Genomic DNA, 24,929 nt, shown 5'->3' on the forward strand with positions numbered 1-24,929 from the left:
GTCTTAAGTAATCGAAGATTCTACAGTTAACTTCTATGAATTTCTCCACACAACGTTGTGCTACCAATGTCTTTATCTCTTATTTTTACGTAATGTTTGTTTTTTCAACTAAAATTATAGCTTGAAAGATTCCTTTTTGTATTTATAACATGTTTATATATTTCATTTATACCCTAACGTGCTACTACCAAGACAGAGTTTTGTTTTAACCTTATAGAATTCGACAGCTTGTAAGATAATTTTAAAAGGACTTGGCTCGGACGATGAAAGGCGGAGAATGCGGGTCGGACGATTTATTGCTGTGGCTATTGATCACCAGTCAAAAGTTTTTGGTCCATCAACAATTATTTAACAAAAATATGTCGAGAAAAACAATTTGAATCTAAATATATTTCAAGTTTTGAAAAGAAGAGTTACAAGGGTTTATGTAAGATTATAAATTACTCCAGTTCCTCCATAGTGTAGTAGGTGACTCCAGGGTTATACAACTGCTTGGCAGTACGGGGCTGTTGCATTCTAATCAACAGATTTATTAGCAATCAAAAATAATAACCCAAACCTTCGGAGACATCGAAAGAATTTATAAAATGTCGTTTTCTAAAACTACTAATAATGAAATGCTGCAGATATCTAATTATAATTATAATTATATGGACCTTAAATTGAATAATTATATGGACCTCTTTGTTTATTTTTAAAACTACTGAGATTTAGGCATAATATTGAAAAATTGTCAAGACGACGTTTTATGAATTCTTTTAATTTCCCCGAAGCTCTGGGTTAAATTGTATGAAATACTGAAAGTACAGGAATGAAGCTAGCAGGCTAGTTACCAAATGATAATTAGTTTAATATCTTAGCAATCAATTCTACTTTCACTCCAAAATAATATAAAATTTTTTTTTTTTCATCGTCCAACTTTAATTAAATTAAAGGGACTGTTCTCAGCGTTGACGTAATTCCAGTCCTCCTCCTTTAAAGTCCGATTCACAGAGTTACCCTTTTAAACCTGGGCCTTATCAAGTATGGATGAGATATCATTATTTTTCTGACAGAAAATTAATTATTTTTAAATATGGTCATTGGTCTCTCTATAAAAGTGACTTTCAGATTAATGTTGCTGAAACAATGAAGGAAATTGTTAGAATTCAACGTTTTTGGAAATAAAACTTTCGGTAATTTTCTCATTGTTAAAGGGACTGTAAAGGAAAAATAAAAGGGGGTATAGGCTGAAAGCTGATCACTTTAGCTCTTGATCGCGACCCATGAGAGTTTTATCTGATGTTCCTGTCTCGAGAAATTGATATACAACTGTGTTAAAATTATTCGAAAGTTCATATATGTAAAATTTTGAAAACCAGAACTATCACCAATGGCAGAGCAGTATACTGGTCACGTGTCTCCGACTGTATCACGTGACCACTTTACTTCACTGCCATTGGTGGAATTTCTGGTCAAGCAATACGGACGTATAAATAATACTATGAATTAAACCTATAAAAAATAGAAATAACAAATATAAATTTAGAATTGGAGTAAACCTAAGTTACAATTAGCTTTCTCTGCGATATCATCGTTTTCAGATTGGTTGCGTATTTACTGAATTTGATCTTTTTATACCCACTACTTTTATACAAAATTGTATATTTATTAATTTTCGTATAAATTTGACAAAGTTGTAAATCAGTTTCTCGAGGTAGGCACATCAGATATAACTTGCATGGGTCGCGTTCGAGAGCTTAAGTGATTAGATTTCAGCCTATACCCCCTTTCATTTTTCCTTTACAGTCCCTTTAATCAGGTTAAAGGGCACTGTAGTGAATCGAAAAGTCCACTATTTTTTTTTTTTTATGAAGAATTAATTAAAAGTAACAATTCCCTTTTTGACATATTTAAACGTATTTAACAGCCAGAATTGGGTTCTTTCAAGATGAAAAACCGACAAAAAACGTTTTGAAATGTGAATCGGATGTCTGACTTTCTAAGGAAAACTTGACTTCTAGTAAATTCTCGAAAATATTTACAGAGAGAACCAGAAAACTGTGGAATAGGAAGAGACGACATTAAAGAAGTATTATATGTTGTTACAAAGAATGGTTTTACTAGGAAGTTATTGAATCGCATATTTAGTGAAATGGGTCTGTCAACACTTCACATGTTCATTGGACTAAATAGAGTCTCAACTTGAGTCTGAAAGTTGCCTTCCTATTCCAGTCAGGGGCGGTAACAGGGAAGGGGGGGGGGGCGGTAGGACCTTCGCAACCCCCTGAGATTTTAGAATAGCTCCTCAATAGCAGTTAAGGGAAAGAAAACCTATTGCAAAACAGGACAAATATCTATCCTAAAAAAAATCTTGTTCCTAAATCTGGATGTTTTTGTTCCAAAATAAATCTACCACACCCCTCACTTTAATCCTGTATCCGCCCCTGATTCCAGTTTTCTGGTTCTCAATGTATATCCATGAGAAAAGGTAGAAAATACTTACTGTGGAAGCCAAGGATTGTCGTAGCTGTAGTAAATAGCCAGAGTTAATCCTCCAACAACAGCAAAGAAGCAGGACAACATGTAGGGGATACTTAAGATGGGATCTAAAAACATATAATCTCTCTTTATATAAAATTGTAATCTCTGTTTGTATGTCCGATCATAACTCATGAACCCCTTGATCGATTGGTTTCACATTTTGATTGAGTAACTCGGGGCAATCTCAGGAATATTCTAAAGTTGGTTTTATGATTATAAGTTGAGTGGATTTGTAGGGGAAAATAACTAAAATCGTAGTTTACGACCAAGCGCGGGTAAACGGCGAAGAAACTATGAGTACCCTGGGCAACACTAGGTTCTAAAGCTAGTTTAAAATAAAGATCTAAACACAAAAGTCTGAGAGAATAAGAAACAAATAAATTGTTTCGTTTCTTTAATTCTATATAAAGCAAGGAATATTAAAATATGCCATTGTTAACAAATAAAGATTGTACTGCAGTATCTCAGAGGAGCAAAGCACTGCGTTTGTTTACATTGCTCCCAAGAAACTGCAGTACACTTAAGTTGTAAACAAAGCTCTAAAATTTCATTGTTACGTTGAAAATCTTGATTGAAACAATTAATGATTTCTGAGGCATTCAATTAAAAAAAACCTTTCTTTCTTTGAAACTCTTAGATTTTGAATGATTTAGTTCTATTTGTAACAAACGATTTCAGTAAAAATAATTAATTTTTGTATATCAATTGAAGTTTTCCTCCATTATTATCAATATTATTAGCATACAACACATCCTTAAATGAAAGGGGTCGAAGCCCCTCACCAGCGAAGTGTATCCATATATTTATTAAAAAAAATATTAATATTAAATATTACTTTGGGGCGGAGTGTATCTCGTCTCTCTATATTTATCCCACTCAACATGAGGAGTCTCTCCGTAGTCCCTGAACACATATATCTTTGTAACAGGGTGTCTCAGAAAAAAATGAGTTTTAGCTTTTTCGCCTACTAAACATTGATATGCCACTTTGACCTTAAAAGCCAACACAAATTATCTATATTTACCCGAAATGTCGCCAACAGTAATTTTTTTGAAAATCATTGGAAAAAAAGATTGAAAACAGCATCAAAATGTTTAATTGACAAATTATGAGCATTGTACGGCTGAATTAGCGTTTCCAGCGAACGAAAACTTTCCCGAAAAAGGCGAAAATTTTCGTTCGTATTTCGCAAACTTTTTCGCGAAAAAATGCGAAAACGAAGCGAAATTTCGCGAAAAACAATTCTAATTTATAATTCCCCTTTTGGAATAAAGTTAAGTTGGAGTAAAATAAATCTTGCAAAAAAAATTTTAGGGGAAAAATTCAAATAATTAATATTTAGCAATTATGATATAACAGGAGGAGGAAGAAATTATATTTAAAGGCATCTGAGAAAAAATCTATGCAAAATTTCAATTGTTCAATCTGCTTCGTTTGTTCAAGGCTTTCCAAAGAGATATAAAAAGTTAAAATCAAATGACCGGAATGAGGTCTAAATATAGATTTAATCGGGTAAAGGTAAAATAAGGCATACAGGCAGTAAATGTCAGGATTTAGGCAGCCTAAAGCGAGGGGGCATGTGTTAGTTAAAAATGTCGAAAAAATTTAACAGCCACAGACGAATTCTTTTGAGTAATCTTCAAAAAAGTCAGGGGCGGAGGGTCCCAGCCCATCCTCCCATCAGGGTTTAATAAAAAATGTTCACGAAAACTTTTTACTTATTTTACTTAATTGTCCTAAGGGACGTAATTAACTTGACGTCCTTCAGTTAAGCAGTTTTACCTCTTATACTCCGGGTAATCCCATTCATACGTAGAAGACCTATATGCCTCTGGGACTAGAGGAAGGTTGGGGTAATCTCCACACAGCATATCACTTCCTTTAGGGTAGGGTTGGTAATCCTACAATATTAAGTGTTATTGATTGATTGGTTGACTGATTGATTGATTGATAATCGTTTATTTCATTTCACCTTTTTACTGGTATCTTAAATCTATTTATTATTCACTATCTATATATAATATACTACACGTTTGGGACACTTCGCGCCCATCTTCTTTTTCAACTTTTAATTGCGGCTTTATCTGTGAGCATCTTCTCTTTGTAAAGTATAAAATAAATAAAAAAATTGTCGGATTTCATATTATTTTTTCGCTCACTTTCAAAATTTTACAAAATTGAAAAATTTAAGACAAAAATATTTTATGATTACATATTTAACGTATGATTGGCCATAACCCTTCCTGGGGCCACGTGAGGTCCCACACAAAATTTGGGCCTGATCGATTCAGCCGTTTTGACGTTTATTGGATACAAAAAAACAGACAGACAGACAAGCCAAATTTATACATAGCTTTGACTATCTGATTGTTTGTTTGTATCCAATAAACGTAAAAACGGCTGGACCGACCGTGCCCAAATTTGTTGTGTTCAGAATTAAAAAGATGTGTCTCCAAAAATGTTTGATTTTTAGATTAATATTTCTTACAAACACCCCCCCCCCCTTCCAATAGGAAAATAATTTTTTGGGGGGGTTTTATTCGCTTAATTGGGGAAATTAATAATTTTTAGGGACAAATCAATAAACTCTTTGGGAAAAAGTATCAAAAAATAATGAAAAATAGTTTCTGTTTACGGTCCAATTTTGTTTTTTTCCAGCCCCCCCCCCCCCATTCTGAAAAATATACATCCATGAATGTATGTATCGAACAAATTGTCTCACCCCATTCGGCGAAGAGCCGGAAATTTTAGAGAGAATCGTTGAATAAAACTCAGTTTCCTTTTTTGGATTAATACATTGATTTGAACTTAGAAAACCAAAACAGAGATCAAAAAAGTGATATTTAATAATAAAAATGTTGGTTTATACAAAACTGCCTAACTCCATTCATGAAACCGGGTTTCCGATACTGAGTTTCATTACGATACAGGTCTTAAGTTTCAGGTTCAGATTATTGATTATTGAACCCCTGAGCCCAAAACTTAAGACAGGGTATCGTTATGAAAATCAGTTTTAAAACCCGGGTTTCATGAATGGGGTTAGGCAGTTTTGTGGATATCAATATTTTTGTTATGAAATATCTTTTTATTTAGTTTCTTCATATTCTCCATTTTAGTCTTAAATCAAAATCTACAAAAATGTTAAGACCCCAAAAATGAAACTCGAGAGTTTCGTTCAACGATACTCTTTTAAATTTCGGGTTCTGGAATACATAGGTCTACCTCATAGAGCAGACCGTACTTTTTCGCAGCCTTCATCTTGGCATCTTCAGATTCAGGATATGGACCTGGCTTCCATAGATAATTCCAGGGAGGTGGGCTTCCAGCAGCCCGCACCACACTCTAAACACATAAATGTCACGTCGTCACGTCGTGTGCAATGACATATTGCAGTTTATACGTGCTCAACATATTGAAGCTAACACACGCTAAGAATGATATGTGCCATGCCATTTTGGAGTTAACACAAGCTAAAACTAACGTGTGCCATGATATATTGCAGTTAACACAAGCTAAAAATGATGTGTACTTTGACATATTGAAGTTAACACACGTTTAGAATGATGTGTGCCTCCCATGACATATATTGCAGTTAACAAACGCTGAGAATGTTGTGTGCCATGACAGTTGACGATGAGAATGGTGTGTACTATAACATAAAAAAGTTAACACACGTTCAGAATAATGTGTGCCATGAAACTACAGCAGGAACATCAGCAGGTTCGTTACGTTTACGTCCTTAAAAACGTTACATTATTTCTCAAGAAACGTTTTCTTCACCGTCTTTATTGTTGTTGTGTGCCATGACAGTTGACGATGAGAATGGTGTGTACTATAACATAAAAAAGTTAACACACGTTCAGAATAATGTGTGCCATGACATATTGCAATTTGCAGTTAACATGTACAGTACATAAACTAATTATAATGTGCATTTCTTCTATAGTGTGACCTAGTTAGCACTAGATAAGCAGTTTAACTTCTCGAACCTAATTCAACAACTTCTATCCCTAAATTATATAAAGTAAAATATTACCATTGTGTGAAAATTAGCCTTGCCCTGGACCAGAGTACGCAGCCTCACCACTCCGGCCATCTTATCTGAAAAATATAAAAATAAAAAAAGTTTTTAAAATGCATCAACATTCAACCCTCTGTTTTTTACTGGGTATCTCTTCAAGAATACATGACTCCTCAGTATTGGACGGTGATTCACCGTCGGACATTTTAGTTTTCTCTATTCTCCTTTGCTTCCTCTCCATATAGTCCTTCATGTTGTCAAACCAACGTTTATGTAAATTTTTCAAACCGTCCTTCTCCTCACCACTGAAACAACTATATTTAACATTCTATAGAAATTATGATAACAATGGATTAATGATAATGATAATGGATTAATGATAATAGATTAATGATAATGATAATGATAATAATAATAATAATAATACAGGACTTTATTCACAATAAACCTTGGAGTGTAAGAAATAAGAAATAATTTTAAGATCTGAAAAGGAACCCGACATGGAACCCCCAGACCGCCCACTATGTACTGCTTTCAAACATATGAATTAAAACTTCCTTCACCCCCCCCCCTTAATTGGTTGAAATAACTTCAATAGCTACATTTCCTCCTGAATTTAAAAAGATTTAAGGAAATTTGAATAAAAGGACTCAAACTTTTGCCCTCTTTTAACACTATCCCCCCCCCTCAAAAAAAAAATATTTAAGCTCCTATATTTTATTTGCAATAAAAATTATGTTAACAATAGATCTTGATTCTTAAATCTTTTATCTATAACTATAATCACTTTGCTTGTCTGGTTGTCTGTTTGTTTGCTTGCAACCAAAAAACGTCAAAACGGCTGAACCGATCGGGCCCAAATTTTTTGTGGAACAACACATTATCCCCGGGAAGGTTAATGGATGCTAGGAATTACAAAATGTTGTCTCCAAAAGTTTTGGATTTTTGTAAAATAAAAAATCCACGAAAAAATATTATTAAATCTACGAACTTTTGTTGTTTTTATATATAGAGAAGATGCTCAGTGCTCACAGATAGAGCCAAAAGTTCAAATAGTAGGTGGCCGCGAAGCGCCCTAAAAGTCTATTATATTTTTAGGAGTTCAACATACCTAATCTGAATAACATCCTGAGAGAGGTTAAAATCCACAGGGTTTTCGAAATTACTTGTTTTAGTGGAAAAAGTATATTTCCTGAGTATCACGGAGTTCTTCTCAAGGTCGGCCCTAGTGAGGAGGACCAGGGAGTTGGAGTCTTCCACCTCGAAGTCCAGGACGTTGTAGAGGCTGGGGATAGTTTGAACCTTCTCCAGGGTGTTGATGAAGGAGTAGAGGACGAGTCCGTTAAATCCCTCAACCTCAAGATACAAATAAAATTACTAAAGAAAAAGTTGAACTCTGTGGACTACGTTAAACCACTTTTCTTACACTTAAAGGGACTGTTTGTGTAATTTCATGTGATCCTTCATGCAAAGATGCTACCCTTGAAACTTTAATTTGATTAAAAATGCGGAAAATAATTGTTTAATTTCTCAATTGTTTCTTATAAGCATAAAATTGGCAGAGATATCACAAAGGAAAAAAAAACAAATATTTTACAACAAACATGGATTTCTAATTCTTACTTGATCAGACAAATCTTTAAAATTTTAAATCGTGCATTGCCTTTTATTGCATGGAGGGTCACTTAAACCCGGCTCAGAAGAGAGCTGTGACCGAATTTTAAGAATTCGAGCCGCGGCTCAAATATAGTTGGTTCCACTTAAAATCGTATTCAATGTTTCAAGATTTAAGCCGGAGCTCAATTGAAACCGGTTTTTGAGGGGATTTGAGACTCGGCTCAAATTAATTAAATTCGGACTCTGGTTCAATTTAGTTAAACCTTCAACTCGTTTTAAGTATATTTTTCAGAATTAGTTTTGATGATTATGACAAATAAATGAAAAATTAGACATAAAAAGCAACTTTTAAATTTTTTTTGATACTTTTAACTCAAAAGTTCATTAATTTCTCTTTGAAAATCCCGTTTTCCCCAAAATCGGTAAATTTTCTGAAAAATAATAATTTCTGACATGGGGGAGGAGAAAGAAAAATGAATTTTAGAGAAAATCTACAACCCTGATTCCCGAAGCTTATAACGTATGACGAGAATTACCTGAGCTATGAATAGGTTTAAACGATGCAACCCTTTGACTTTAACTACAGCAGGAACATCAGCAGGTTCGTTACGTTTACGTCCTTAAAAACGTTACATTATTTCTCAAGAAACGTTTTCTTCACCGTCTTTATTGTAAGAATCCAATTTTTCCCAAAACATTTTAATGCAATTAAAAAATATTTAAAGGGTTCCATTGTCAATAGTTAATAGTTTACAGCACTTTAGTCGTTAAAAGGGTTCATTAATGTTTCATGAACAATCTCTTTATGAATAGCTTTTATATGGAATATGGATATCCAAGGAGTTCATTGTATTTTTCTATGATTTCGAAAGCGTTTGAGAAAAAACTTGAATACAACTTATTTTAAAGGTTATTTGCCTTTTCCGGAAAAACTTAAGGACAAATTAATTACTTTTAACGTCTAAAAAATGCACATAAAAACCATTATAGTATCTCTAGATTAGTTTTTTTATACCATTTCTAGAAACAACTTTTATTTGAAGTAAAAAAATATTTATCTGTAAAAATAAACATTATGACGAACTGAAATTTCCAAACTGGTTTTAATAAAATAAAAAATTATTATTATGTGGAAGACGATAATCTGGCCTCCGGAGAAGGGTTCCAAATGAAGCTACGCGGTAAGGCTGATATAGTTATCTCGAGAGATATGTAAACAATATTATTGAAGCTTCCCTCAGCGTAAAATATATATCCCGGAACAAGTTATATCTGAGTCTTATTAGAGTCCGTCCTCACGACCTCTAATATTACCTATTTCCATGTCCTGAAGATTATTCGTTAAGTTGGCTTTGTTCTCTAGTTTACGGGTTACCTTCACTTCAACATCCTTCGTTAAAAACCATAAATAAATTAAATCAAACCCCCCCCCCTGTGCGATTTTATTCACAAAAACTTTGTCAAGCGGGAGATTATTTAACTTAACTGTTCGATCTATGGGTCAGTAATGTTGGTCAAAAGACGGTAAAGGGAGTGTTCGCGAAAAATGAAAGGGGGTATAGGCTTGCGGCGAAAAATGATTGCTACTAATATTACTTCTATATGTTGCGTCTTTAAGGAGAAAAACGACTAATACCGAAGAACGAAAGTGTCCATACAAATTCAGAAAGATGCAACATTCAACTCGGATCGTAAACAAATCATTTTAATTTCAAACAAATAATTCAGATATTAAAACAATACTCATAGAAAATAGTTAATATTTCATTTTATTTACGATTATTTATGATTATTTCCTTATAAACATCTCTAGCTGCTAGCTCTACTCCTTCTAAGAATTTCCAAACTCTAAATTATATTAAAGAAATCGATCAATTACTTGAAAAAATGTCATTATTGATCAATTACCAAGAATGGACCAACATGAATTTAAAGTGAATTTACAAAAATATTTTCATCGATGGTTAAAAGATTTGAATTGTAAATACAAGTTTAAAGTAACAAATGGGTGTATGCCGTATAATTGTATGTAAACTTGAAAAATCATCCCCCCCCCCTTTTAAATAATTTGTTTTCCCCAGAAGTTGTGTATGTTTTATATCTATTTATGTCACTGTAATGGGTATTATTATTTTCACACCTCACTACGTTCAGTGTGAAAATACTTTCATTTTGATCTTAAATAAACTAGAAAAAATAAAAATCCCGACAAAAACTTTTTCACACGCATGATACCCATTTCAATAACATACATATAGTTTTAATTTTAATAGCAGGTTGAAAAATTTACTTTTTCGCCCTGTTGTAGGGCGATAAAGTAACTTAAGTACCCTACAACGGTAAATATTAGGTGTTATAAATTTCATCAAAATTGAATAAATGTTTTAGTGTTTTTTTGTTGTTGCGGAATTTGGGAAAATAAAGGATTTTTACGGAAAAATCAACAAAATTGGCAAAATGAGTAGAAAACTTGCCTTTTGGTGTCCAAATTTTTTTACCCCCAAATCTTAAATAATTATTCTTAAAATGTAACACAAAGATCAACATAATGTTTATGTTAAGGTTAATGCGTAAATGTATACAGGGATACGTTAAATACTTTTTCATAAAACAACAAACAACCTTAAATAACTTTATTAGGCTGGTTTTTTCAAGAATATTGTTTTTTTCTGTTTTACCTTTCTAGGTTGTTTTGATTAATTTTTGTCTTTTTTATTCATTAATTTAATTTTATTAATTAGTTTGTTATGATTTATTTTTTCCCCTCTTTTTTTTTGACTTAATACCTGACAGTACCATCTCCCGACCCAGAAACCAGTTCATTATCTCCCAACAAACTAAAAAGTAAAATTATAAAAAATAGGCAAATCCTTCATGGATATTGGATAACTAGCTGAGGGAGGAAGAGTAAAGTAAATGATAAATGAATCTTTGATGGAGTTAAGTAAAGAAAACGTAACTATTTTTTTTTACTTTTTACCAAATCCTCTATGATAATATTTTTGAGTGTTGTTATTGTTTTTGCATTTTTTGAAAATAATAATAATAATAATAATAAATTATCTCCATTGCCAGTGAAAAATTAAATTAAGAAAAAATCGAAGTTGGAATAAAAAAGGATTTTTTTTGCTCCCATGACACCAATTGGTACCATAAAAAAATGTCACTCCATTCGGTCCAGCGGTTTACATATTAGCGAAGCGCATTATCGATTAACCAATTTATCATACATTTAAGAATTTATCAAACATTAAAAAATTTATCAAATATTAAACAAATCATTAAATATTACCTCCCTCCCCCCGGGACCCAGAGAGGGGGGCACTTAAAATAAGATAGACAACCCTTTAAAGAAATAGCTTCACCTGATTTTTTCATCTCTATCAGCTGTGATTATAAACCTATTACAAACTCAAATCGTTAAGGAAGAAACTGACTGATGACAAATTTAATTTTGACCGAAAATTCATTTAATTTGTTAATATTGCTTTCTTAATCATATTTTGCCTTCATAGATGTAGACCCAAAGATTATACGTTTCCTTTGAAACCGAAAAACCCTTGTTCAAAATAGGGAAGGGGGGCAGGTGAGTTGAGGATGTTAACCTGGGGTTACGGTCAACTCAGGTTCCCGGACACCCTTCACCCGGGTTCGCCTGTATCCAAGAATAATTAATAGAACAAAACCTGGGCGGATTTAGCAGACACCCCCAGGCCAGGCGTGTATCAAAAGCGTATGGGGGGGGGGAGTACTGATGGGTAAAGTCGACCGGGGGCCAGAACACCCCCAGCGATTCACTTTAATTAATTAATTAATACAAGAAAAAACGTGTATATTTCCTAACATTTTGTTCGTGGATAGAAGAGAAAGGTGGGAGGATTGACTATGTTGAGACATATCATATAAATCCATATTCATGGTTTCAATTAAATACGAATTTTCCATTTTCACAGTATTAACTGTATTACGTTGAAGGAGGATTAATTTTAAGTCTAGAATCGAGTTGAAGGAGGATTGATTATTGACTAGAATTGAGTTGAAGGAGGATTGATTATAAGACTAGAATTGAGTTGAAGGAGGATTGATTATCAGAATAGAATTGAGTTGAAGGAGGATTGATTATAAGATTAGGATTGAGTTGAAGGAGGATTGATTATAAGACTAGAATTGAGTTGAAGGAGGATTGATTATCAGAATAGAATTGAGTTGAAGGAGGATTGATTATAAGATTAGGATTGAGTTGAAGGAGGATTGATTATTAACTAGAATTGAGCTGAAGGAGGATTGATTATAAGGCTAGAATTGAGTTGAAGGAGGATTGATTATAAGACTAGAATTGAGTTGAAGGAGGGTTGGTTATAAGATTAGAATTGAGTTGAAGAAGGATTGATTATTAACTAGAATTGAGCTGAAGGAGGATTGATTATAAGACTAGAATTGAGTTGAATGATGATTGATTATAAGACTAGAATTAAGTTGAAAGAGGATTGATTATATGATTAAAATTGAGTTAGTTCCTGTTAGATGGTGTGAGTAGTACATCGAGAAGCATAGATAAATGCCCAAGCACTAAAATATATAATTATTAGTTTTAGAACCCGGCACTGCCTGGAAATTTAAACTTCAACCCCCTCAAATTAGAATAAATGAAAAAGCTAAAAGAACTAAAAACATTCCCTTGGTTTTAAATAGTTTCCTAAATTTTAAGGCAAATCGGTCAAGGGGTTCCTGAGTTATGATTTAACATACAAACAGACATATTCAGATTACTCCTTTAAATGTACAGAAGAAATTATTCACAATACATATCATATCATGCATTGAATAATTCATTGAATAACATTAACAAAAATATGACCATTTTTAATTTAAATTGTCCTGGCCATTATTCTTTTTGCCTGGTTGTTGCTGAATTTCAACTTCAAGGACTAGTAAAACTGTATATGTAAGAGTTTAAGTTCCCGAATAGCTTCGAAACTATTTCCCTCCCCACTAATAATTGGTAGTGAGTACTGTACTGTACTGTACTGTACTGTACTGTACTGTACTGTACTGTACTGTACTGTACTGTACTGTACTGTACTTTACTGTACTGTACTGTACTGTACTATTCTGTACTGAACTGTACCGTACTGTACCGTACAGCACCATACTAAACTGAACTGTACCTAAAACCGGTTTAGTTTGGTTCTCCTTCAAGTTCAGCTTGTAAACATCTCCGTTCTTGTCTGCAAGCACAACCCAATCCTAGAGCCAACTCCAAACCATATCATGAACTGAGCGCCATATTGAATTTAATTTCTTTTTATGTGATTATCAATTTCAAGCTTTTCTTTGTGTACTTCCTTAAACGTGGAAACAGTAACAGCAAGATTGTGATTCTTTGATGTTACTCTTCAACGTTATGAGAAACTTAGTAAAATCATTTTTTTTTCAGTCCCTTTAAAAAATGGTTTGAAAGTCTGCCTGATCTTTAGTGAATACAATCTTACTCGCTTTCCGGTTCAGTTCCACTGACCTCACTGAAATAAGAAAGGTTAAAGGGACTATACACCTGAAATAAGAAAGGGTAAAGAGACTGTACACCTGAAATAAGAAAGGTTTAAGGGACTGTACACCTGAAATAAGAAAGGTTTAAGGGACAGTACACCTGAAATAAGAAAGGTTTAAGGGACTGTACACCTGAAATAAGAAAGGTTAAAGAGACTGTACACCTGAAATAAGAAAGGTTAAGGGACTGTACACCTGAAATAAGAAAGGTTAAAGGGACTGTACACATGAAATAAGAAAAGTTAAGGGACTGTACGCGAAATTCAAAGTAATCTATTACAGAGCTGCTTACGCAAAGGCAAAATTTAAACTTTAATCTTCGTGAAAAATAAAAAATCTCTAGCTTTAATATTTTTAAAGACTACTTTTGTGAATTGTATATGCTGTTCTATATGCAGGGTCAATTTAAAATGGGAAAATTATAAAATGTTTTTATAAAGTAAAAAAAAAATAAGCCATGGCCAAAAATATATTTATTTTCGTAACGTGAAAAAAAACTTGCAACAGACATAAACGATCATGAATGGTTTTTAATCTTATTTAATGAGATTGAGAACCACAGTAGGTATATATTTCAGTATTGATTTATAACAAAAATATTTTTTTATTTTTTTTTTATCTTATCACCTATTTCGTTATTGTGAAATACAGTTAGCATCTTATTCTCCCCACAAACTCCCAGATAATTCCCACAACTACTCACTCCCATACAAACCACTCCAATGCCAGCACTACCATTTTTAACATTTAACGCCTTGCCACTTTTCTTAGGTGAAGCTGTGCCATTTTGTTCATTGTCGGTCCTCTCACTAGGTTTAAAAAAAGTGACACTGTTAAAGTCTAAATCTTGGACACAGCTGACTTTTTCATCACTCGATATAAATATTTTTCCACCGCCAACGGATATCGTCGACGTCATTATCTGGAACATAAAAATGATTAAATGTCTAAATTATAAATGTATTACTGAATCAACACATTTACTGGCACGAAAAGAAGAAAATAATTTTTGCTCAAAAATTTAGCACAAAAATTTAAAATGGCTGCAGATAGAATCTAGTCATTTAGCATGGAAGCCTTAAGGTCTGTCCTAATAAACGATTTTTGGAGCCCCTACCCCTCCCCCGGCACCACTAAACCAACTATTTTTAAGCTAGCAAAATTGTTTTTATTATTAAGAATATTTCATTATTTTAAGTTAGGTTGGGTTAAGACGGACAATTTTTGAGCCGAGCGCTACGGCTAGGTGGCGCAGAGCCGCGAGCGCAGCGGCTAGAAAAGGCAAGAGGCCGAGCACCGCGGCTCCAGGGCCAGGCGCTACAGCCACAATACCAATCATGTACATACATGTGTTACATATCATGCATGTACAAAAATGATCGGAAGGGGGTGGGGCACAAATCGTGTACTACTAGGAAGTAACAAATCTTACATATCAAATATTAAAAAGTTCAATCTTCTGCAGGGTGGAGGATAGGTTCAAATTACTGTATATCACTTGTTTTATGCCAAACCACTACATCTTCTTGGTATATTCCTAGAGAACGATTTTTGGAACTAACCTAACCCTAAATAACAAAAAAATAAATAATATTAAATTTGCTGAAAAATAAATGGTCATATACAAAATTGATAGGAGGGGGGGGTCCAAAAATCGTTCACTAGGACAAACCCTCCTCCTTTACTATGTATTATATTTATACATAAATTGCCTTAGACATTGTGCCCCGGGCCCCTCTACAGATTTATAATGGGGACACGTTCCTTGGTGCCCCCCCCCCCCCTCTCCAATCACATATTCTTGAGCTTGACATACAAATCCAGCTTCCATTTAACTATTCTGAAAAATTAATGGAACTGAACACAGAAGGAAAATATTAAATAAATTTGCGGCATTTTAAAAGTGTTGTATCAATAGAACTAATGGTTGATTGAACTATAGTCCAGATGACATATTTTTGTGAAAATGTTTATTTTGACAAATTACGTGCATCTCTCACTAACATTTTTAACACCAAAGTAAAATTTTTATCAATTCTTTAATAGTTATAATTTGGATTTTGGGCCACTTAGTTGTCAAATCGCGATTTGTTTAATATATTATAGGGAAAGAACCATGCATTAGAATGCAATTAGTGCCTTTTAACATACTAGCCTTAGAGGGCGCTTCGCGCCCATCTTCTAAATTAGTTATGAACATGTTCTCTTTGTGTACATCGTAAACAAAACAAAAATAATTCGCGGATTTTCACAAAAAATTTCGCGGATTTTCAAAATTTTTAAAAATTTAATGACGATCTTATTTTGATGGAGACAAATATTTGAAATTTTGATTTTTCATAACCCTTCCCTAGGGTCCCTAGATGTCCCACAAAAAATTTGGGCCCGATCGGTTCAGCCGTTTTGACGTTTATTGGATATACAAACAGACAGACAGACAGATAAACAAACAAACAAACAAACAAATTTATATATAGATTTTACTGTTTTAAGCTGTACATATTTCAACGCATAGTATGCATTTTACATTTTATATTTTTCATCTTTTGACAATTTTTGCGGTGTTAAATAATCTTTTTATCTATAAACATTCTAAAAGTAAAATTTGTCTTAAAATGGATGGATCAAGTGAATAAAGTGGCTCTCCTCTCTAATCTCAGTTTAAGAAGAATTGTGCAATTATATGTACGAGTTCATATCCGACCACTAGTCCTCACGGGTGGTGTATTTTTCGACCTACGCATATCCTCTATATTACACTTCTGACCTACTTGCACGTGGTTTTCCAGCTGCTTTTTAGCTGTTGTAGGTCTGTTAAACTATAGGTCAGTTGCACCTTAATTCAAAAAACTTTTGTTTGATCCGACCTACTGTAGGTCGGATGTACAATTATTTGTAGGTCGGATAGTCATCGATTGTAGGTCGGATTTACACTTAAGTAGGTCGGATACATATGCATTTGTAGGTCGGATGGTCATCAATTGTAGGTCGGATTTACACTTCCCAGCAAGAAAACCTACTCCGCTCTCCTCTTCTCCTCCTCAAGAGGAGGACTCCCTTTATCCTCCGAAAATGGAGAATCCTCCTCATTTCCTCCTCTTGTGGAGAATCCTCCTCATTCCCTCCGTTTGTGGAGAATTCTCCAAAAGAGGAGCTCCGTCGGAATTCCTTTTCAGGGAGAGATAATCAATGTGTAACCGACCTACAGCTGTCGTAGGTCGGATATAGCAATAGGTCAGAAAGTTAGTAGGTCGGAAGTTCAGTATAGAGGATTTTGCGTATAGACGATGCAACATTACCGTCCTGGGCATAGCAATATGTAAAGACGACTTTTTAGAAGTATACCTAAATTATTAAAAAAAAAATTTAGTCCTTTTATTATTTTCAAATAATTTTTCTAAAAATTTCTTAAATTTAATTTTGAAAAAAGTAAGCCCTGTTCAGTCCTTGTACTTTTAAAATGCCGCAACACATTCCTATAATCCAGCTGGCTTGTGGTGGCCTTATTCGGAGTTTTGGTAATGTCCGCCTTACGAAATGAAATTTTTAAGCACCTTCATGATTAGGTAAAATCAGGTCTTTTTTAACTACGCTGAAATTAATTCTGTATTGTTGATTTGTCAAACTATCATGTGCTGAAATATATTTTTGGGACTTTTCATAAAAGTTTTATAATCTTAGAAAGAATTTTGTGATTAAAATGTTGGACACAAGAACACCTACAGCAGCGGAGGTGGATGTTTTACTCCCAGAAAGTCGGAAGTTAATGAACAGAGCTCTTACTGAGCTAACTACTTTGTTCGAGGTTTGTTGATTATTTTGATTTTCAAACATAAATACGTCGGTTCAATCCAAGAAAATGTTTTTTTTTTCAAAAAAAAAAACCAAGTATATATTTGTTACCTATGTACACATTTATCACAAGTGTAGATAGCGTTTCCTTTTGCTTTTATTTAAGAATATGAAATTAGCCCTAGGGTCCGTCCTAGTGAACAATTTTTGGACCCCCCCCCCGGGCTCCCTCCCCTCCTATCAATTTTGCACATGGATCTTACAGAAAGTGTCTTAACCTAACCTAACCCGTGTCCGCAGCGCTCGGCCACCTAGCCTGTCCTAGCCGCAGCGCTCGGCCCAGAAAGTGTCTTAACCTAACCTAACCCTAAATAAATACTAAGTGGTCATGTACAAAATTGATAGGAGGGGGGGGGGGTCCAAAAATCGTTCTCTTCCCGAGACTTACTGGCATAGATTTAAAAAATCGTCTCCAGGAATTTACCAATACGTTCTTGTTTAATCTACTTTGCGTCTAGAACATGAGTCAAGAATATTGACTCCTGAAAAGTGTGTTTTTAATGTACAAATCAATTTGTTAGCTTTTTCCTTCCAGTTAAAATGATAAAATAATAGAATTACCAAAATGTCAATATTTGTTTTCACTTAGGATGCTAAAATGCCGGAATCTCACGGAGTTGACCACTGTCTTACTGTTCTAAAGCATCTGGAGTCAGCAATTCAGGAAGGAATAAAACTTAATTTTTTTTTTTAATTGTTACTTTATCTCCGAAAACTTTTTGATAATCCTTTCCTTGGTAGACCTGAATATTATTATGTCTAAAACTATAGACAACTTTTCTCGTTTTTTACAACTTTCATATAAATTTGTATCGGCAAGTGAATTGAAATCTACAATAAAAGGGTTCTACAAATTATTTAGTTGGTTCTATATGTGTTATTAAAAACTTGAATTAAATTAGTCTTTTTATATATAGTGAATTATTATTTTGGTTTAGACATGACAATGTCTAAACCAAAATAATGTCTTTTCTGTTTTGTGAAGGGTACATAAAAAAACAACTTTGGCATTTAATAGTCTACCTCTACAAGCAATCGTAAATTTATTTTGTATGATTAAATGCAAATTTATTTGAAAACTTGCTTGTGTTTCAAAAAGCCAAAACTAAAATGGAATTTAAATTAGTCTTTTCTGTAAAGTCGGGGTTAGAGTCTAACTCTACAACAACGCCTCTTTCAGAAACTAAGAAACTGAGTTTATGTTTGGCAGCACTTTTGCATGAGGTATTGTAGCATAGTAGTCGGGTGTGGGTGTGAAGAGTTAAGATCCCAATAAAAATTGAAAGGGACTGTAAGCGTTATTTTAAATGACAATGCCCGATTTTCATTGAAACCTTAAACTGATAAAAAATATGGAAGATACCTTCGTTTTTAACTTATTTCTTTCTTTTTATAAACAAGAAATGCGCAAGTTACTTTCCCAAGGAACCTGCGAATGAAACTATTAAGTAAACATTTATAACATGGAAATTTAATTTTTAAGGGTACCGTTGTAAATTCGGATTGCCATCTATTAACGGAGAGTCACTTGAAATATCACTTATTTGTTTGATTTTGTCTATTTGGGTTTTCTAAGGATCTATACAAATAATCTGTTCTTAAGAACTTTCTTCTTTCATCATAAGAATTTTACTAATTTGTATTGTTTAAGGCTTGAGGGGGGGAATTAGATACTACAGTTTAATTTTATATTCGAAATTTATTTTGATTCACAACATGCTGAAAAAAACATCAATTAGAGTCTATAGAAAGGGACCGTCCCTTTGCGCTCGAATTCTGAACGAAAAATCAACTTTTTCTCCGGCCACAGTTGTTTTTGAAAAGTAAGACTATTACTAATCAACAGCGAATAGGCTGTTTAGTTTACCCTGAAATTACCCAAATAAGTGAACGGTCCCTTTAATAAGTTAGTTAGTCAGCTATTTTATTCGGTTCACTAAAAAGTACGTGTTACAGCTTAATTGAGTAATGAGTTTACATACATTGTTTTTTAGAATATATTTTTTTTAAACCTGGGCAAATATAATGAATAGCTCTACGTGGTTGAAATACGTAGAATAAGTTAATCCAATTCTTTTGAGCTTGAACTGGTGCACAAGAGAAGTAGTTCAATTACTTGTGCTTTTTATAAAATTTAAGCCCTGGAACAGGAAATGAAATTAAAATCCTTGCTGAAAAGGGGTGTATTTTAGAGTTTCTTGATTCATCTTTCTGCCCCCTTTCCCTCTTTTTGAATAATTTTTATTTTCAAGTCGTAAATAAAAAACTATTTTTTTTTACATGGTGACGCAGCTGCGCAAATTACTGATTTTGGTTGTAAGATCAAGTATTTTAATGCCCTAGAGCAGTCAAGTACCAAATTCCTTCCCTTTTCCATTCACATTTTTTCTGAATTTGTTCCCCCAACGCCTTAATAGAGCTCATTAGGGCGAAGGTGAAAAAATCTACCCCTGCCAACTTCAAAATATCAGAACTCTCTCTCTTTAAGGTTTTGTCTGATGCCACCGGTGTTGAAACCCTTGTATCTCAAGTTCTCCAGATGATAAGTTATGTGTCCGCATCTGTAAACGGAAATACTGTTCCTGAATCTGCTTTACAGGCACGGAACTTATTGAACTGGAAACCGGTTCAAATTCTGAATCACTGATTCAAATCCTCATGGATCTTAAATTTTGAATCAGTTATAAAGGATTTGAACCGGCAGTAGGTACTTCTGAGTTCAGCAACCTCTCTTCAATTCATTAAATTCGGTTGTAGGATCCAACCCTTCTCTGGCCCAGGTTCTGTGACAGATTAGAAGCTATAGGAGTTATAGGTACCTTTGTTAGTGTCATTAAATTTCGTGCAGGGGAATATTTTCTTAAAATCCCCCCCCCTTCTTTTTGAATATCATTTTTCCTCTAGATGTTAGACATGCTTGCGGGATGCTGAGCGGCAGATTTGTTTGGCGTTATATTCGCTGAATTGTGGAAATAAATCAAATTTTGGTAAAAAGTACTGTCATAAACAGAATGACCCGGAAATAATTGACAGTTAATCAAGCAATTTCACATATATCTCTGACAATTTTAAATGCTCAACGAATGCAGACCACATTTTTGAAATGACAGGACTTGGGCTATTTTGTGATTATCCTTTTATCAATCATATTTGTAAAACTAGATTGTAATGTCATCTGATTAATTGTAAATTAATTCCGGGCATATCTGATTAGCACTGTATCAACTTGCTTAAGGCGTTTTTCCTTCCCAATGCATAGAAAATCATCTTGCCCCCGGCCCAAGGGGGGGGGGGGTAACTCTCTTAGGAAAAATATTGTCAGCTGATGTCCAATTGTTACCCCAACCCTCTCCTCCTTTACCCCCAATCTTCGGAAGGGGCTCGAGTCCTTAAAGATAAAATCTATTAGATATAAATCCTTGTTTATTAAATATGATAGGATTTGAAGATGTCGTGGACGAAAAGAAAAGATTTAATTTTTTTTCTGAATTATTAAAAATATTTAAATTATAAAAAGTATAGAAGTTATAAAAGTTTCAAAAATTTTAAAAATAAAAAAAATCAGGAGCTGTAAGATGTTTACAGTACAACCAGGAGGAAGGGGCTCCTCTTCATACACCCCTCACCCCTAGGTAACATCATAGAACACTCATTAGATAAAAACTTTTAAACGAACATTGTGACGTAATTATTTCAATTAAATTCGTGTGCCTTGAATTTAGTCTTTTAATGGCTTATTTAATGATTTGACTAAGAATGAAAAAAGTTTACAGTTGCAGAGAACTGTGGTTTATATTTTTTGAAAATTATTTTTTTTTCTTGTCGAGGTTAGGTATGTTTTTTAGGGGTTTTCGCTGAGTTTGGTAGGGAAATGCTTTTTTATGGAAAATAACTGAAATTTTGGGTAAAGTTTCTTAAGGATGAGTTAAAAACTTTTTTTTTTAATGTTGATGTCCAATTTTCATTTTCTTTCCCTTGTTTGTTACATGTTTTGTTGACTGCAGAAGACCGGGTGGTCCATAAACGCAGACTTCTTTTCTTGTCCTCGCTGTACAGAGATCAATCAAACTTGGCTTCTGTGCTTTAAGTTTAGCTCTCTGTCCCGGGCACATAATAGATTATATATTTATTTTCTCGAGTCCGGTTTTGAATATATTCAATGTTCTAGATTTCTTTAGTTCAGTAGGCAATTCCAGGTAGAGACTACTCGATTGCTAAAAAAGTTTCTCCTGATGTCGGTGTTATTCCTAGACCAAACACCCCTGGACCAAACACTTAACTGTTTAGACCTAAGACCGCGGAGGAGGTTTGGACGCATGTGACAGAAGAAAGATGGAATAAATACCAGAGCGGAGGTAAGCAATGTGAGGCTCGTGTACTTGTAAACAGTGCTTAGGATCCGCAACATTTTAGATACTTGAATCCGGATTGCAAAACAATCCAAGGGACAACATTTTCCTCATCTCTGAATGGTTCATCAAGTTTTAGCCTGAAAAAAAGCGAAAAAAAAAAATAATTTTAAAATTCTTCTTGTGTTAAAAAATCAGTAAATCGTAAAGAAAAGTTTACTTTTTGGTCCAGATCCACATTCGCCACAAAATGAAATGGATCCTTATCACTAGTTTTCTAAATGGTTGCTAGAAATCAAGAAGGTAGAATTCTTGAGCGCTAGATATCAAGAAGGTCTAATCCTTAGTAGAAATCATAATGGTGTTAGCAAGGTCAAAAAAAAAATCCTAGAAAAAAAAAAATTATCCTTTAGTCCTAGATAAATCCAAGACGGGTACAAAAAGAGCATTTCTAATTTACAAAACGACACTATTTAAAGGGACTGTAATTGTGGTTTCAAGTGACCTTCCAATTATAGATAGGCATGACCGATTCTCAACGGTACCCTTTAAACCTTTACCACAGGGGGCGGAAACGTCATGTCTGTGTGTCTGTACCAAAAGAGTGTGTGTAAGAAATATCGAAGGCGTGTACTGTAGGTATATACAGTACATAAGAATCTCGGTATTCTCACAGTCTTAAGAGAGTACATTTGTTTATTGATAACTGTTTACTTAAGAATAAGTTTAATATACATGTAATATATTATTTATATATTTAAGTCAATACTAGAAGCCAAATTTTTATGCAAAGAATATAATTTTATTAAAGTTTACAATAAACTACTTGTTAATCAAGCTTAATTATAATTGACGACACTGTTCTGCAATTTCCTTGACTGTAGTCATGTTGTGTGTCTGTACCAAAAGACTGTGCATGTGTGATAACTAACTCGTCTATAAAGCAGTGTGCCTGGCTTTTTCATGCCAGACCAGCTCCATTTTCCTTCCCTTTATTCTTATTCCCTGCTTTATCCTCATTTGTTTTGCTGAAGATTGAGTGCCGGAAGTCTCCGTGCTATTGTACACTTGCACCGTTTCTTGGCACTTAGTTTCCTGCGATATAAATAAGAATATCTACAAAATCCTTGATTAAGCAAAGGTTTAAATGGTGTCGTTGTAAATCGATACAGTCGATCAATTTAAAGTTTAAACTATGTATTTGCCATAATTTCAAAAAAATTAACTAACAAAATTAGGTAAAAGTGCGAGTATGATGGACCACTACTATGACAAGCTCCTGCAAATAGCTGTATTCCAACCTGATGTAGTTCACAACAAATACCTTGTACTAGAAGCAAGCAAGGGAAATATATATATTCAGTTTTCATTTCAATTTAGGGAGAAATTGTTTGATTTTCAATTAAAAGTAAGTAGTAGCATGTCCCTGAAACTTTGAGTGATTGATTGATTGATTGATTGGATGAGAACAACTAAGTGGTCCTCCTTTTTAAAACTGACATTGCCGATTAACAACGGTAGGGTACCCAATATTCTTTATCTCATCAATAATGTAGTTTATCTAGCTATCCTAACAATTCCCTCTATTTTTTTCAGGTTGTAGAAACCACAAATGAAAAATATAATGTTTTAGATAGAAAACATGGGCATTTGCCACATGCTCTTTGACAGTCTCTTTTAGTCTGAAAGGTGTTTAAGGGAAAGATTTTTCATAGAGTTTTAGTATTCTTCGACACTTACACGACTCCATGATATTTCAGATCGCCTCCATCTCTCTCCAGTTTCCCTATTTATCTACCTTATGAAATTGTGAGCCGGCTCTGTCCCCTCTCAATATTTATCTACCCTATTGCCGGCTCTTTCCTTCCCATTTTAATCTACTATCTCTAGTTTATCTACCTAATGAAATCGCTTTATGCCTGTTTACTCTATTAAATCTCTCTTATGTTTATTGTTTTGTCTACTATATGACTGCAGCATATCGATCTATTAAATCTCTCTATGTTTATCTACTATATGACTGTGTATCTATCTATGAAATCTCTCTCTATGTTTATCTACTTTATGAAATCTCTCTAGTTTATCTGCTTTATTAAATCTCTCTATGTCTATCTACTCTATGAAATATGAATGTCTATCTACTATTTGAAATCTCTGTCTATCTACTCTATAAAATCTCTATGTTTATCTACTCAATGAATTCTATTTTTATTATCTCTATGTCTATCTACTCTATGAAATATCTCTTTGTATGTCTACTCCATGAAATTAATTTTTTTAATATCAAATAACTTGGACAAAGATTAAGCATCACTGTACTTTCTTGCCATTGTTTCCAATCTTTTTTTAAAATAGTTCCTATGCTATCCTATTACGTCACAGTATAGTGTCAACACCCCTTCATCTCGGTTCTAGTATTCTTCGACACTTCCACGACTCCATGATATTTCAGATCGCCTCCATCTCTCTCTAGTTTCCCTATTTATCTACCTTATGAAATTGTAAACCGGCTCTGTCCCCTCTCCATGTTCATCTACCCTATGAAATTGTGAGCCGGATCTGTCCCCTCTCCATATTTATCTACCCTATGAAATGGTGTGCCGACTCTGTTTCCTTCCCATTTTAATCTACTATCTCTAGTTTATCTACTTAATGAAATGACTCTGTCTGTTTACTCTATTAAATCTCTATGTCTATCTACACTATGAAATATATATGTCTATCTACTATTTGAAATCTCTATGTCTATCTACCCTATGAAATATCTCTTTGTCTATCTACTCCATGAAATTAATTAACAGTGTGATCTCATATGCCGGTGATATTTGATAAGAACAAAAATGAATATTTTTGAATTTTTATACTCGCGTACTTTTCAGATTGCGAATATGATTTTGTCCCTGCCACGGAGCCGACATGTTCTAAGTTTCTGTTCTGGATTTATGAAAACTTCTCTGAACTCTACTCAGGTATTCATACAAGGGGGAATATCTGATTTTCCAAATATAAGGGGGAGG

At 33.8% G+C, this 24,929-nt stretch overlaps 4 protein-coding genes across 5 annotated transcripts; 2 read left to right on the forward strand and 2 right to left on the reverse strand.

The window, feature by feature from the left end:
* Positions 1-370: 370 nt before the first annotated feature.
* On the reverse strand, positions 371-6,637 carry LOC111703117 (NADH dehydrogenase [ubiquinone] 1 beta subcomplex subunit 8, mitochondrial). Its single transcript, XM_023474978.1, has 6 exons — positions 6,560-6,637; positions 5,746-5,865; positions 4,306-4,424; positions 3,359-3,426; positions 2,486-2,588; positions 371-516 (listed from the first exon to the last, which is right to left on the reverse strand). Exons 1-6 carry the CDS (start codon positions 6,617-6,619, stop codon positions 441-443), a joined length of 546 nt encoding a protein of 181 aa, XP_023330746.1. The 5' UTR covers positions 6,620-6,637; the 3' UTR covers positions 371-440.
* On the reverse strand, positions 6,624-11,005 carry LOC111703120 (uncharacterized). Its single transcript, XM_023474981.1, has 6 exons — positions 10,948-11,005; positions 9,958-10,009; positions 9,476-9,551; positions 8,698-8,780; positions 7,656-7,900; positions 6,624-6,849 (listed from the first exon to the last, which is right to left on the reverse strand). The coding sequence occupies exons 3-6, from the start codon at positions 9,483-9,485 to the stop codon at positions 6,663-6,665; spliced, it is 525 nt and encodes a 174-aa protein (XP_023330749.1). The 5' UTR covers positions 9,486-9,551; positions 9,958-10,009; positions 10,948-11,005; the 3' UTR covers positions 6,624-6,662.
* A 1,020-nt stretch (positions 11,006-12,025) lies between these two features.
* LOC111703118 (uncharacterized) lies at positions 12,026-18,862 on the forward strand. Of its 2 annotated transcripts, none has more exons than XM_023474980.1 (4): positions 12,026-12,031; positions 17,397-17,516; positions 18,153-18,227; positions 18,704-18,849. In XM_023474980.1, the coding sequence occupies exons 2-4, from the start codon at positions 17,412-17,414 to the stop codon at positions 18,794-18,796; spliced, it is 273 nt and encodes a 90-aa protein (XP_023330748.1). In that variant the 5' UTR covers positions 12,026-12,031; positions 17,397-17,411; the 3' UTR covers positions 18,797-18,849. The 2 variants fall into 2 exon arrangements, with proteins under 2 accessions (XP_023330748.1, XP_023330747.1); XM_023474979.1 differs by lacking the exon at positions 12,026-12,031 and adding an exon at positions 17,188-17,277 and having other exon boundaries at positions 17,393-17,516; positions 18,704-18,862.
* Positions 18,863-20,016: 1,154 nt separating this feature from the next.
* On the forward strand, positions 20,017-23,365 carry LOC111703121 (uncharacterized). Its single transcript, XM_023474982.1, has 5 exons — positions 20,017-20,162; positions 20,321-20,378; positions 21,129-21,195; positions 21,851-21,918; positions 23,151-23,365. The coding sequence occupies exons 1-5, from the start codon at positions 20,103-20,105 to the stop codon at positions 23,348-23,350; spliced, it is 453 nt and encodes a 150-aa protein (XP_023330750.1). The 5' UTR covers positions 20,017-20,102; the 3' UTR covers positions 23,351-23,365.
* Positions 23,366-24,929: the final 1,564 nt, after the last annotated feature.

The sequence above is a fragment of the Eurytemora carolleeae genome, unplaced genomic scaffold, assembly GCF_000591075.1.
Source record: "Eurytemora carolleeae unplaced genomic scaffold, Eaff_2.0 scaffold62, whole genome shotgun sequence".
Lineage (NCBI taxonomy): Eukaryota > Metazoa > Arthropoda > Copepoda > Calanoida > Temoridae > Eurytemora > Eurytemora carolleeae.